Source organism: Rhinatrema bivittatum, chromosome 10 (assembly GCF_901001135.1).
Source record: "Rhinatrema bivittatum chromosome 10, aRhiBiv1.1, whole genome shotgun sequence".
In the NCBI taxonomy this organism is placed as follows: Eukaryota; Metazoa; Chordata; class Amphibia; order Gymnophiona; family Rhinatrematidae; genus Rhinatrema; species Rhinatrema bivittatum.
In genome coordinates this window covers 31,265,255-31,280,146 of record NC_042624.1, presented here as the reverse complement: position 1 = coordinate 31,280,146, position 14,892 = coordinate 31,265,255, and the positions used below count along the sequence as shown (strand labels likewise).

The 14,892-nt window shown below is 48.5% G+C and overlaps 1 protein-coding gene across 9 annotated transcripts in view; it reads right to left on the bottom strand.

The window, feature by feature from the left end:
* SLC44A3 (solute carrier family 44 member 3) overlaps positions 1 to 14,892 on the bottom strand; it is a 275,228-nt gene that overhangs the window by 122,302 nt on the left and 138,034 nt on the right. For 8 of the 9 annotated variants that reach the window (XM_029617502.1, XM_029617501.1, XM_029617495.1 and 5 more), the window contains 2 exons: positions 2,473 to 2,557; positions 1,289 to 1,458 (listed from right to left, as the gene is read on the bottom strand). In XM_029617502.1, coding sequence (XP_029473362.1) covers positions 1,289 to 1,458; positions 2,473 to 2,557 — 255 coding nt within the window. The remainder of the gene's footprint in view (positions 1 to 1,288; positions 1,459 to 2,472; positions 2,558 to 14,892) is intronic. The other variant, XM_029617500.1, reaches the window with a different exon arrangement.

Genomic DNA, 14,892 nt, shown 5'->3' with positions numbered 1-14,892 from the left:
CCATGGCCTCTCAAAACATTTAGCCACGATGCGGTCGACGGCCAGTAGGCCGCGAAGGCTGAACTCGACAGGAATCGACGAACGGGTAAAAAACTTACCAGATCACCGCGGAAGTAAAAACTGAATAAGGGGACCCCTGTGGGGTAGTAAATTATGAAGTAATTCCATGAGGAAAATTCCTATCAGGAATCTCTGTAGAGCTCCTTAACCTGCGAGGCTACTGCTGTGCGGAAAAAAGAAGACTGAAGGGGGACCCCTGCTGGTTGCAGGGTTAGTGCCATCCTGGGCAGTTAGTGCCATCCTGGGTAGTTGCCAGTCAAAGTTCTAGAAACTTTGACAAAAGTGTTCCATGATTGGGCTCCATCCTGTGATGTGACCCATATGTGAGGACTACCATCCTGCTTGTCCTGTGAGAATATCTCTTACAATTTATCCAGTTACCGTTAGCCAGATAAGTTGTCTGTTTGCTGCCTTTATGAGTATTGGCCTGGATGGGTTTACACTTAAGTGGACATCAAGTCCTCTGCTCCATCTTCGTCAACCTCACCTCATCATGCCCCTGAAACCAATCAGGGAGCACCTCAGAGGCATACACCTGCTGACTGGGGTCAGGAAGAAGGAGGAGGTGCCATTGGCCCAGTCAATCCACCTTGCCCTGCTAATTAAACATTGTCTGCAGTTTACATGAAAGCAGGGCTGACTTGTGGAAAGTGATCCTTGCATGTCTAATCCCATGTTACAGTCCTGTGCTCACCAACACTAAATTTTGCCACATGTAGGAGGTTCTGCTACTTCAAAGGCTTCCTCCTTTAAAGAGACACTAATTACGATAATTCTACAGCATTTTAATCAAAAGGTGCACAGAGATAAATCTGCTGCCCCCTACTGGAGAATTCTGATTCAGTGTTGCAACCAGTTTTTCTTTACTCTGCAGCATTTGAATGTGGCCCCTTGCTTATTTCAGGGCATTCTTTGAAAAGGGGGTATATGTTTGTGTGCATGTATGAATGCTAATACACACATTTCAAAGGGGACAGCCTGTTCTAAGTCTAATTACGGTCTCATTTAGGGGGTGGGGAGAGTGTCCTGAGACCTGACTCTTCCTATAACACTCTGTACTCCCTGAAAATGTCCCACCAAAGTATGCACCGGGCCCAACTATGCTCATCTTCTGAGAGCTTATATGACAACAGGCGAAAGGGGTATGTCTGTAGATGTTTTATTAATACATTTCAAAAGAAATATTTCAGACATTGCGCTATTATTTCCATTGCATGCAAATCTTTACCTACTGCAAAGACACTCAATCCAATGACACTGTCTTTTCCAGCCATTATTCCACTCAAAATTCGATGAAATAAATCCACTTCATTAACCACATTGATCAGAACAGAAGCAAAGCTGGAATAGCAGTCAGGGTTCTGTGGAACACATCGATTAAACAGCGGAAAGGATTTGCTACATGAGAAAGATGGGAAACAAAAGAATGTAGACCGTATTTTTTTTAGTTCATGCATAATTAAACTGGGAAATGTGTTTGCTGGAGGATGCAATCAAAGTTAATAACACAGCTAGGTTTAAAAATGGTTTGGACAATTTTCTGGAGGGGCAGGGTCTTCAAGGTATTTCTGTCTGGCCGCTGTCAGAGATAGGGTGCTGGGCTCAATGAACCTTTGGTTTTTGCACCCAAAATATCATTAGTAGAGAAAGCAAAGTCAGTTAAAGGAAATGTGTCAACAAGATACCTTGTTTGGCAAAAGTAAGACCAAAGGAAAAAAAACAAAACGATTTAAAGAGTAAGAAACTGAAGCCAGAAAGACAGCAGTCATAGTCTCCTGGATGCACTGCATGCTGTGTTGTTACAGCAGTCCAGTGCTGAAAGAGGCACCAGAAGAAAGATACAAATGGTTTGGGCCCAGTAATGGAGAAGCAGCAGCTTAAAATCTTGGAAATGGATGAGTGTAGGTGCCGGCCCAGGAAATGGTCTGTTCTGGTCAGTAATAGGAATTAAACCACATCTCTCTGAGCTCTACAACGTCACCAAAGGGGCTGCCCCAACTATCATTGCTCTGGGCTGGGGCACAGCAGGAGCTCTATCTGATGCTTTCCCATCCTGCTCCTATGGAAAACAAAATCCTGCCTAGTCCTGTATTACATAGAAGACAATCAAGTGAGACAAAAAAAAAGCAGCAAAATACAGGGGAGGAAAAACCCACACAGATATCCACCTCAGATACCAACTAAGGTATGTAAAATGGAAACACTTAAATATATGAGACCTTCTTATTAACTAGAACCAGCAACTAAAAAGAATTATTTAGCAAAGATTAGCAGAAAAGATAAGCTCAGAGGAGAAAACTTCAAGTTAAAAGCTGCCTGCAGAGATTACGTCAGTCTTTGAAGCGTTGCGTATCTGAAACTGAAATTGGCATGTGCAGATATTGCCCGCCTAGTAAAAAGCGAAGTCCTTACCTTGGTGGGACGGGCAATCTAGGGCACAATTCAGCACTTTTTGTATAATCAGTGTAGTTCAGGTTATAAACACAAAGATAAGAACCTGCATTAAATACAAAAAACCCCAAAACAAAAACACCCAACACAGGATTAAATACCAATTGAGAGAAATTTTTATGATCATAAAAAATACTTTCACAGTAATCAGGATACATGCTTCTTTTTCTTTCTAACCACATTTTTGAAGCATGAGTATTAAATGAGAAATTACTACATACCTTAATACAGACGGATGGATTCAGGACCAGTGGTTATGCACCTCTACCAGCAAATGGAGATGGAACAAACCGCCGTCACAGTATATGTACCCCTGTAATGACATCAGCGTGCCAGTGTTCTCTTCAAAAACCAACTGTGAACAGACTAGCAAAAACTTGATTAAAAACAGATAACCATTTCTGTACTCAACCAATAGGAAAAGAATGTATGAACACTAATCTAGAGACTGGATGAACACTTACCAGTAATCCCCTGGAACACGTAGCCACACAGCAGGATCATAACAAAATCATTCGGCAGCCAAGGGCAGAAAGCTAAATCCATCTGTCATTATTAAGGAAAAGGAAATTATCAGGTACGTAGTTATTTTTCATTTCCTAGATTCTAGACAGATAGATTCAGGTCCAGTGGGATGTACCCAAGCTACCCCTGAATAGGGAGTGAGGCTGCTCGCGGCCCAGTCAAAACTGCACGTGTAAAGGCTGTGACTGCCCATGCCTACACATCCAGAAGATAATACCTAGAAAATGTGTGTAAGGAGGCCCACGCTTCAGCTTGGCAAATGTCGACTGGAGACAACAATCTAACCTCCACCCATGACACTGCCTGAGCCCTAGTGGAATGAGCCCTAACCTAAGTAGGCAACGGCTTTTCAGAAGCCACATATGCGGCCATGACTACCTTCTTAATCCAGCGAGCTATGGTAGCCCATGAAGCCGGTTCGCCCTGTTTATCTCCACCATGAAGGACAAACAGGAAATGTGTCTTTCAGAAACGTCCAGATACCTCACGACATGTTTCTTGACATCCAAGGGACGCAACAGGGGATATTCCTTTGCATCTCTTTCCTTATCCAGAGACGGCAAGGAAATGGACTAATTCAAGTGAACATCTGAGACCACTTTAGGAAACAAAAACGGAACAGTACGCAGCTGTATCGCTCTTGGAGTCACCTAAAGGAACAGCTCCCAGCAAGACAAGGCCTGCAGCTCAGAAATTCGCCGCGCAGAACATATCGCCACCAGAAACATCGTTTTCAAGGTCACTAATCACAATGAAAGGCTATGCAGCAGTCAAAACATAGGGTCCGCCAAGAAATCCAACACCAGATTAAGACTCCACAAAGAAAACGGAAACCGCAAGGGAGGACGAAGGTGTTTCACTCCCCTCAAAAAAACGGGCCACATCAGGATGAGATAAGAATGCACCATTCACCTGGCCACTGAAACAGGCAAGAGCCAATACCTGTACCTCCAAGGAATTAAGGGCCAACCTTTATTCAAACCCATCCTGCAAGACCTGCACGAGAGCATTGATACCCAAGGACTTTGGATCTTTCCTGTAACTGAAGAATCGAGGAACCTTCACATTGTGAAAAGTCGCCAGCAGGTCTAGAAACGGAAGGGCCCAGCGATTCACTATTAAATGAAGCGCCTCATCTGACAATACCCATTCTCCTGGGTCCAGACTCTCCATGCTGAGAAAGTCTGATCTTACATTGTCTCTTCCTGCAAAGTGTGAGGTCGAAATCTCCTGTATATACATTTCCACCCATTCCATAAATTGATCTCCTGCAACACTTGCTGGCTCTTGATTTCTCCCTGCCTATTGATGCAAGCCACAGTCATTGCATTGTCTTACATTACTCGGACCGCTCAACCCTGCAGCCTGCTGCTGAACTGCAAGAACGCCAGCCGGACCGCCGGGGCTTCCAGCTGATTGATGTTCCAGAGAGACTCTTCTATTTTCCGGCGCCCTTATGCTGTAAGTTCCTGACAGTGAGCTCCCCAAACCTGGAGTCTCACATCTTTCATGAGTACCAACCAGTCTGGCGATGTCAGGGAAGCTCCCTTTCTCAGATGATCCACTTGCAACCACCACTGGAGGTGAAAGCAGACTTCCATCTGCAGGTGGAGCCGAATTGAATAGTCCTAAGACTGTGGGTTCCAAAGAGACAGCAGGGAGCGCTGGAGGACACATATGCACTCTCTCCCACAGCACCACTTCCAGGGTTGCCGCCATCAAACTGAGACACGGTCAGGCATATAGTGTTCACCAAGAGATGCATCTGTGACATCAACTTCTGAATATGAGCTTCTGGCAGGAAAACTTTGCCCTGCTTCGTGTCGAACTGAACACCTAGATACTCTAACGATGGAGATGGCTGAAGACTGCTCTTGGCTAGGTTCACCATCCAACTGAGATCCTGCAACAGGAAGATCATCTTGTGGGTCACCAGGTAGCTCTCTTCCAGAGACTTGGCCCAAATCAACCTTTCGCCCAAATACGGGTGTACTAGGATCCCATCCTCTCTCAACTCTGCTGCTACCACCACTATAAACTTGGAAAAAGTTCTGGGGGCAGTGACCAGGCCAAAAGGCAGTGCCTTAAACTAATAATTGCACCCCAACACCGGGAAATTTAGAAAACATTGGTGCTCCAATCGGATAGAAATATGGAGGTTCGCCTCGGACAGATCCAAGGAGGTCAGAAATTCCTCTGACTGCATGGCCATTATCACTGAGCAAAATGCCATGTGAAAATGAATCACCCGCAAATGACTGTTGACCCCTTTGAGATCAAGGATGGGATGAAAGGAGCCCTCCCTTGGGCACAATGAAATAAATGGAATATCGACCTGCATTTTCTTGAGATGTGGGTTTTGGAACTGCAACATAGTCCTATACAGTTGGGAAGATGGGGAAATCCCGGAGTGATCCTTTAGAGAGTCGGGATCTCCAGAGAGATTCATCACTTCCCTCTGGATTCCTGTCAGAACACCTGCAGCTCAAGGTGTACTTTGGCACTTAAATGTAGTACCGGAAGAGGGAGAGGCCACCATCTGAGGACTGAGGAGCATTGACAGTGTACACTCCACTCCCTGCTTCTTCTGTGGGGAAGTGGCAGGGAGATACCATGAACACGTCTCTAGGAACACTGTGAAACTTCAGCACATATCCTTCTCTATTCACCTCCAGGACCCACTGGACCGATGTGATCTCGACCCACCTCTGATAAAAGAGTGGTGCCCCCTATCTCCTGTTCCTGGAGGTGGATCAGTAAACCTTTATTGGGAGGCTCGAGAGGTTCCACTACCTGAGCCTGCACCTCACTTGGGCTGTCTGGGATGAAAGGACTGAGACTTGCTAAAAGGCCGAGTCCTCTGAAAGGGACGAAACTGCTTGGAACCCCTAAGACAACCCCTCATACCAAAGGGGCGTGGCAACTGCTTATCTTCCGGGAACCGAGGAACTGGGGATTCACCCCACTTACTGGCCAGCTTCTCCAACTCGCTCCCAAACAAGTGCAAGCCTTTAAAAGGCAATTTCTTAAGATTAGCTTTGGAGGTCTCAGCCATAACTGATGTTTGGCAGCTATTACAGAAGCCACTCCTCTGGCCAAGGTGCAGACCAAATTGCAGCCTGCATCTGCTAAAAAGGTGGCGGTGGGTTCCATAACTGCCCTGGAATTCATCCCAGAGTCATCAACCTCATGAGAGAGAAGCAAACAAGAGCGAACCACCAGGGAACCACAGGAAGCTATCTGCAGTGTCATTGCCACTGCTTCAAATACTTGCTTAAGAATGGCCTCAATCTTATTGTGCACATCCTTCAAGGCCGTTCCTCCGTCCACGGGGATAATCATGTATTTAGAGACGGCACAGACAAGTGCATCCACTTTCGAAAAACGTAGATGCTCTCTCACCACCGGATCCAGGGAAAAAACAAGAGGCTTTATATGCAAAGAAACCAAAGTGGGATTTTTCTTTAGCTCAGACATGGAATCTGCCCCAGGGACTCCCAACATCGTTCCCTCTGGATTCCCATCGGAACACCTGCAGCTAATCGAGGTGTACTTCGGCGCTTAAACATAGTGCTAGAAGAGGGAGAGGCCACCGCCTGCGGATCTGACCTGACAGGATCAGACAGGGCTGAGGACTGCAAATGAAGAAAGGATTGCAATCCCTGAAAAAAATTCTACCCAAGAAAAAGCAGAAGGATCCTTGCTAAAACCAGGAGGTACCTGTGCGGTACCCACTGAGCTGCCATCTCCTGCTGAGGAGCCAGTCAAGTGAGTTCCAAGGTCAGGCATCCCTCCTGACATGTCCTAAACCAGGCCATCATCAGCCTGTGAAGAATTCTTCTTGAGCCTCTAAGCAACGCTGGCACAAGTCAGAGGTCACTCCAGGCTGAGATGCCCAATTATGACAGGTAGCACAGAGGGAAAGGAGCTTAGGTTTCTTAGCCACCGGTGCCATTAGTCCATCAGTACGCTTAACAGATGACTGAAGATGTGCATGCAGCCAAGTTCGTGCTGAAAAAATGTAGACGCACAACATTTATGTAAACAAAATTTAACCATCCCAAGTCTGTGCACCACAAAACTAAAACGCACTGTCACCATGCCAAAGCTAGGTGCATAACCAATATGTGCTAGAACATGCGCACAGGCAACATGCCCAAAAGAAAGTGGGCGCATAATTCGGACAAACAGCCGGACGCACTTGTGCGCACCGATGGTCCTGTAAAGGGCAGCCGAACAAGCAGAAAAAAGTGTGCAAAAACGCCGCCAGGGCCTACCATGTGGCGCACAGCAAGAAGCCTAACAATGGGGCCTAGCCCACCCAGGCTGTTCAACCCGTCAGGCTACCCAGTTTCCCTAATCCCCACGGAAGCAGAAATGAACATCGGAACGGCGCGCCGAGCAGGGAAACTGGAAGAAGTCCTATAACAACCCCTTCACTCTGTCTCAGACTTTCTTTTTATAAACTTACCTGCGCTCAGCCTTCCTGGCCGAGTACAGAGAAGGTCTCCGGCTGCGGGGGGAGAGAATATATACTGTCACCGTCGTGCTCGGCTTCCTACCACCCTCTGCTTTCAGCTGTTTATTTCAGCCAAGTCCACGCCAGCCAAACAATCAGCTAATGGACCAAGGCACTCATCTGAGGGACCACAGAAATCATCTCAGGAATTCTCAACTGGGGGAGGGACTATTAGATATCACCACAGGAGATCAGGGCAACTCGAATCTCCAATAAATTTCCTCTAAATTTTGAAGCAATCCCCAGTAGGGAAATGCACATCCACCATCTGCTGGAGATGGAGAGTACTGGCAGGCTGATGCCACTTTAGGATAATAGGACTAGGGGCATTCCATGAAGTTAGCATTCCATTTAAGACTAATTGGAAAAAATTCTTTTTCACTCAACGCACAATTAAGCTCTGGAATTTGTTGCCAGAAGATGTGGTTAGTGCAGTTAATGTAGCTGGGTTCAGAAAAAGTTTTGGATACATTCTTGGAGGAGAAGTCCATTAACTGCTATTAATCAAGTTTACTTAGGGAAAAGCCACTGCTATTAATTGCATCGGTAGCATAGGATCTTCTTAGTGTTTGGGTAATTGCCAGGTTCTTGTGGCCTGGTTTGGCCTCTCTTGGAAACAGGATTCTGGGCTTGGCTGACCCAGCATGGCAATTTCTTATGTTCTTATATATACTATGACGTCAGTTTGCTCCATCTCCATCTGCTGGTAGAGGTACATAACCTCTGATCCTGAATCCATCTGTTCAATGCTAGGAAATAGGAATGTATCTACGCTGTGGCATTATTAGCCCAGGGGCTAAAGGAAAATTAGTTTCTTACCTGATAATTTTCGTTCCTGTAGTACCACGGATCAGTCCATACACCTGGGTTTTGCCTCCGCACCAGCAGATGGAGACAGAGCAAGATTTGACAGGCTCTGCCACATATACCAGGGTGCCACCCACAGTCCCTCAGTCTTACGTAATGTCAAAGCAGAATGGAACAAACAACCAAAAGAGGAGGAATAGCCTATTTATTTATTTATTTATTTTTAATATACCGATGTTCCTGTAAAGTATACATATCACACCGGTTTACAAGAAAGAAACTAGTGGTTTTACAAGAAAAAAGCCTAGTGGTTAGAGCAGTGGACTATGAACCAGGAGACCATGGTTCAAGTCCGGCTGTCGCTCCTTGTGACCTTGGGCAAGTCACTTTACCCTCCATTGCCTCAGGTACAAAAACTTAGATTGTAAGCCTTCTGGGGATAGAGAAATACCTACAGTACCTGAATGTAAACCAGTGTGATATCTCAATTGAGATCGACTGTCGGTATATAAAAATAATTAATAAACAAACAAACAAATAAATAAATAAACTACCTAACTATGCTTCGCCTAATAAAGGCTTAGTCCAACCCCCAACGGGAAACAGAACTCTCAGAACCAAAGGAACCAACTATAAGATATCATAAATATCCAGGGAAAAATGAACATACGAGCGGACTCTCTGTTACTTTAGAATACACAGTCATGGGCGGGTCCCTGGACTGATCCATGGTACTACAGGAACAAAAATTATCAGGTAAGAAACTAATTTTCCTTTCCCTGTACATATCCGGATCAGTCCAGACACCTGGGATGTACCAGAGCCAACTTACCGAGAGTGGGAACCAGAGAGGCCCGCTCAGAGCACTCCCTCACCAAATCCTCCCGAAATCGAGGCTTGAACATCCAGAGGGTAATGCCTTGCAAAAGTATGTAACGATTTCCAAGTAGCCGTCCTGCAAATTTCCTGAGGTGACACTTGATAAGATTCCGCCCAAGAAGTGGAATGAGCCCGCGTAGAATGAGCCCGAAGGCCCACGGGATCAGTCTTTCCACGCAGTAAATATGCAGACCCGATAGCTTCCTTGAGCCATCGAGCTATCGTAGTTTTCGAGGCCGCTCCACCTCTCTTCGGATCATTTCACAACACAAAGAGATGGTCAGACACACGGAAAGGATTTGTAATCTCTAGATATCGCAGCAGCACCCTGCGAACATCTAGTTTCCGTAAATCCCGTGCCATAGGATCAGACTGCTCCACCTCAGAAAAGGAAGGCAGCTCAATCGACTGATTCAAGTGGAAGGAAGACACCTCCTTTGGCAGAAAAGAGGGAACAGTCCGCAATGACACCCCCGAATCTGAGATCTGCAAGAACGGCTCCCTACACGACAAAGCCTGCAATTCAGACACTCGCCTAACCAAAGAAATCGCAATCAAAAACACCACTTTCAGCGTAAAATCCTTCAGCGTCGTCCTCTTTATCGGCTCAAAAGGCGAACATAAGGCCAAAAGCACCAAATTGAGGTTCCAGGAAGGGCAAGGATGGCGAAGCGGAGGACGTAAATGCCTAGCCCCCCGAAGAAAACGCGCCACATCTGGGTGTAAAGCCAATGCCACTCCTTGAACCTTACCCCGGAGACAACCCAGCGCCGCCACCTGAACTCTGAGAGAACTGCAAGAGAGACCCTTAGAAAGACCTGCCTGAAGAAAACCTAGAATGTCTGAAATCGAAGCCCGTGTGGGATCCACTGTGCAATCCACACAACAGGCTTCAAAAACTGCCCAGACCCGAACATAAGCTAAAGTAGTAGATGGTTTCCGTGACCTCAATAATGTAGCTACCACCGCGTCGGAATAACCTTTATTCTTCAAGCGCTGCCTTTCAAAAGCCATGCCGCGAGACAAAAGTGATCCGCCTCCTCCAAACAGACGGGGCCTTGATGAAGAAGAGCCGGGACTCCCGACACTGAAGAGGTGTCTCGACCGACAGGTTGAGTAGGTCCGCAAACCTCGGACGCCGCGGCCACTCCGGCGCTACCAAAATAACCTCCGTCGGATGAAGCTCTATGCGTCGGATCACCTTGCCTATCAGGGGCCATGGAGGAAACACATACAGCAACATGTTCGTTGGCCAGGGAAGGACCAGGGCATCGACCCCTTCGGCCCCTCTCTCCCTGCGCCGATTGTAGAACTGCGGGGCCTTTGCATTCTGGAAGGCTGCCATCAAATCCATGTGAGGCGTGCCCCACCGCTTGCAGACGAGCTGAAACGCCTCGTCAGCTAGTTCCCACTCTCTGGGATCTAGATGGTGACGAGTGAGGATGTCTGCCTGTATGCTGTCTACCCCAGCGATGTGAGATGCTGCAATGCTGCTGAGATTCTGTTCCGCCCAGATCATCAATTGTTGCGCCTCTGTCGCAACCGGTCGACACTTGGTTCCGCCTTGGCGATTGATGTAGGCCACTGTGGTTGCATTATCTGATAAGTCTCTGACAGACTTCCCCCGAAGGATCGGGAGAAATGATTGCAGGGCCAGAGCCTCTGCCCTGGTCTCCAGGCGGTTGATGGACCACTGAGATTGTACTCTGGACCACTGCTCCTGCACCAACCTTCCCAGATAAACCGCTCCCCAACCGGAGAGACTGGCAACCGTGGTGACCACTGTCCAGTCGGGCATTACCAGGGGTACTCCACACGTCAGATGATCCGATACAAGCCACCAGTCGAGACTGGCTCTCGCATGGTCCGTAAGCGGAAGCGGTAGATGGAACTGCTCTGACACAGGACTCCAGCGGGACAGCAATGCGGATTGTAAGGGACGCAGATGAGCGAAAGCCCAGGGAACTAATGCCAGCGTAACGCCATGGAACCCAAAACCTTCAGATAATCTCTCACCTGCGGTATCTGTAGGGACAACAGGTGCCTCACCTGACTCTGCAGCTTGACCACACGTTCTGTGGTGAGGAATACTTTGCCCTGCCTCGTGTCGAAGAGGGCTCCCAGGAACTCCAGAGACTGTGTAGGGGGGGTGTCAAACGACTCTTGGCAAGATTGACCACCCAACCGAGCGACTGCAAAAGTTGAAGAACCTGGCTGACCGCTGTCTGACACAGAAGCTCCAACTTCGCTCAAATCAGCCAATCATCCAAGTAGGGATGTACCAGGAAGCCCTCCCTCCGGAGTTGTGCTGCAACCACCACCATCACCTTGGTGAACGTGCAGGGAGCGGTGGCAAGGCCGAAAGGTAGAGCTCGGAACTGATAATGACTGCCTAGAATGCAGAACCTGAGGAACCTCTGGTAAAATGGCTGGATGCCGACATGGAGATATGCTTCCGTGAGATCTAGAGGGGCCAAGAACTCGCCTTGCCAGACTGAGGCGATGACTGACCGAATAGTCTCCATTTTGAAACGCGGTATCCAAAGACACCTGTTGACTCTTTTTAAGTCTAAAATTGGTCTGAATGTCCCCTCCTTTTTTGGGACTATGAAGTAAATGGAGTAGCGGCCCTTGCGTTGTTGTGCGGGCGGAACCGGAATTATGGCTCCCAAGTCCCGTAGGCGCTACAGAGTTCCCTGTACCGCCTCTCGCTTTTCTTGGTACTCGCAGGGAGAGATGAGGAACTTGTCTGAAGGAGTCTGTACAAAATCTAAAGCGTGACCTTGACTTATCACTGTGAGGACCCACTGGTCAGACATTTTGGTCCATTCCTCGAAGAACAGCGATAGTCTGGCTCCCACGTTTGGTACTGAGTGAGAAACCTGAAGAGAGTAATGGGCCGGACGTATCTCATCGCGAGGTCTTAGCACCTGCCCCCGATTGAAGGTTACTTGGTTTGCCGAATCTTCTGCCGTGAAAGAACTGAGGCCAAGAAGGTTGCCTGGCTGAGCTTGTGCGGTAAGACGACCCAGAAGACCGTGCCGGACGAGCCTCCTGTTTCCACGGAACCGAGTCCTAGCGGAAAACAAGCCCCGAGACCGAGGCCTGTCCTCTGGTAGTTTATGAACCTTGTTCTCTCCCAGAGATTGTATCATATCCTCCAACTCCTTGCCAAACAACAACTTTTCTTTGAAAGGAAGAGAGCCCAGGTGGGCCTTGGAAGAACCGTCCGCAGCCCAATTCCGGAGCGAAAGGAGGCGGCGTGCGGAAACCGCAGAGACCATGGATCTGGCCGATGTGCGCAGGAGATCATTCAACACATCTACGCTGTAGGCGATCACCGCCTCCAGCTGATTCGCCTGAACAGCTTCTCCTTCCGAGAGATCGGCATTGGCCTGGAGTTGCTGAGCCCAGCGAAGGCCCGCCCACAGTGCAAAGTTACTACATATCGCCGCTCGGACTCCCAGTGCAGACACCTCGAAGACCTTCTTGAGCTGGAGCTCAAGCTTCCTGTCCTATAAATCCTTAAGGGCTGTAGCCCCTGTAACTGGAATCATGGACCTTTTTGTCACAGCCGACACCGCTGCGTCCACCCTAGGAAGTCGAAGAAGCTCCAAAGCATTCTCTGGGAGAGGATATAGCTTGTCCACGGCCTTGCTTACCTTCAGACCTAAATCCGGGGTGTCCCATTCCCTGAAGAGAAGATCTGTCGCCGAGAAGTGGAAAGGAAAAGACACCGTAGGTCCCCTGAGGCCAGCAATACCAGATCCATAGCTCCCAGACGTGACTCCGCTAGCGGAGCCTCTATGCCGAGCTCCTGTAGGATGGCCGGAATGAGCGGTGCCAGCTCATCTTTCTTAAAGAGACGTACCACCCTTGGGTCGTCCCCTTCCATCGCTTGAGATCCTTTGCTGGTACCTGGCTGAACCGGTACTTCTGCATCATCGCCCCCTCCCCCCCCCAGGGGCCTCACCTGCGGGTCCGTCTCGTCCTGAGACGTCGAATCCGTGTCCGTCCCCGGTGGAACGGACCGCAACAGTCTTTTATCTTTAGGTGGGTCCAAGTCCTCCCGGAACCTATCCCTTTTCAGTTTCCTCTGGGACCTCAGCTGTAGCACAAGCCTCCCAGGTGCCAGCTATCTCCCTGCTTTCTTGGCCTTAAACACTTTGTGCATAAGCAGAACAAACTCTGAAGAAAATGAAGACTCCGAAGAAGAAGCCTCCCCAGGGCTATTCTCCTGCAAGGGAGAGGCTGCTCCCGCAGGGGCACCCCCCCCCCCCGACGGGAGCTGCTGTGGAGATAGCGAGGGGGGTAGCGTCCCCTCCCCCAGCACTGCCCGCGTGGTGTTTTGGAAGGAGCCCAAAATGGCTGCCGTACCCGGACTCAGCGGGAACAGGTCCTCAGCCCTTCATCACCCTGACTGGTGCGCACCAGCGAACGCGGCGCCCAAATCTGACCCCCCACCCCCCGAGGCCTTCGCGCGAAAGACGCACACACGGCATGACCCCCGGGGCATCGCAGCCCGCGAAACAACACAACAGAAATTAAAAAATAAATTAAATTAAACTAACCAAAGGCGCGAATAGAGGCAGCGGAGAGTTGACGCGCACACACAAGGAAAAAACAAACTTTTTTTTTTTTTACAGATGGGGAAACTTGCCGTTCGCTGTCCCTGGTTCTGGAACTCCTGCTCCTGTGGGGGGTGAGTGAGCCGGGCTCCCCGGTATCATCCCCGACGCTGCTAACCAGGTAGGGCCAGGTCCTCGACCCTTAGCAGCAACCTCGACCAGGGGGGATGGTCCCCTCAGAACCTGCCAACCCCCTGGAAGGCTCTCAGAACCGACGAGGGACTTGTCTCCAACTTTTATTTATTTATTTATTTTAAATGTTAAGAAACAGATCACCCAAACAAAACCAACCAGATGCTGACTAAAACTATACTACCAAAATTTACAATCAGGGATCCAAGAGACTGTGGGTTCTGCACCTGTGCCATCTGCTGGAGACAGAGTAAGACTGAGGGACTGTGGGTATATGTGGGTATATGTGGCAGAGCTGTCAAATCTTGCTCTGTCTCCATCTGCTGGTGCGGAGGCAAAGCCCAGGTGTCTGGACTGATCCGGGTACGTACAGGGAATAATGATTTGGGAACCTGTTTACATCAGGAGGTGGCCAAATAGCCAGCCTCCCTCCCTCCCTCCCCTCCCATCTAAGTTTGTGATGGATTTCTGCTCCTACAAGCACATCATCCGGTGCTATTTATAAACTCTCGATACTTCTGCCTCATGCTGAATATATGAAAATTGATTCTTACCTGCTAATTTTCATTCCTGTAATACCAAAGATCAGTCCAGAAAAATGGGTTGTGTATCCCTACCAGCAGGTGGAGTCAGAGAACAATTAGAACTTTGGGCACTGCTACATAACGAGAGTGCCACCTGCAGTCACTCAGTATTGACCTGTACCCAAGCCCATGCTAATGGAACTAAATAATGAAGGGTAGCACCCAACCAAATTTCCGGACTACCACTTTGCCGCTGGCAAAAACCAGACTGAACAACTGCTAAAAACTGCTCCATGAATCATGTCTGCAAAAAAGGAGCTTCAACAATACAAAACTTAAGCAGGTTCTGGCCAAGACAGTCTTTCGG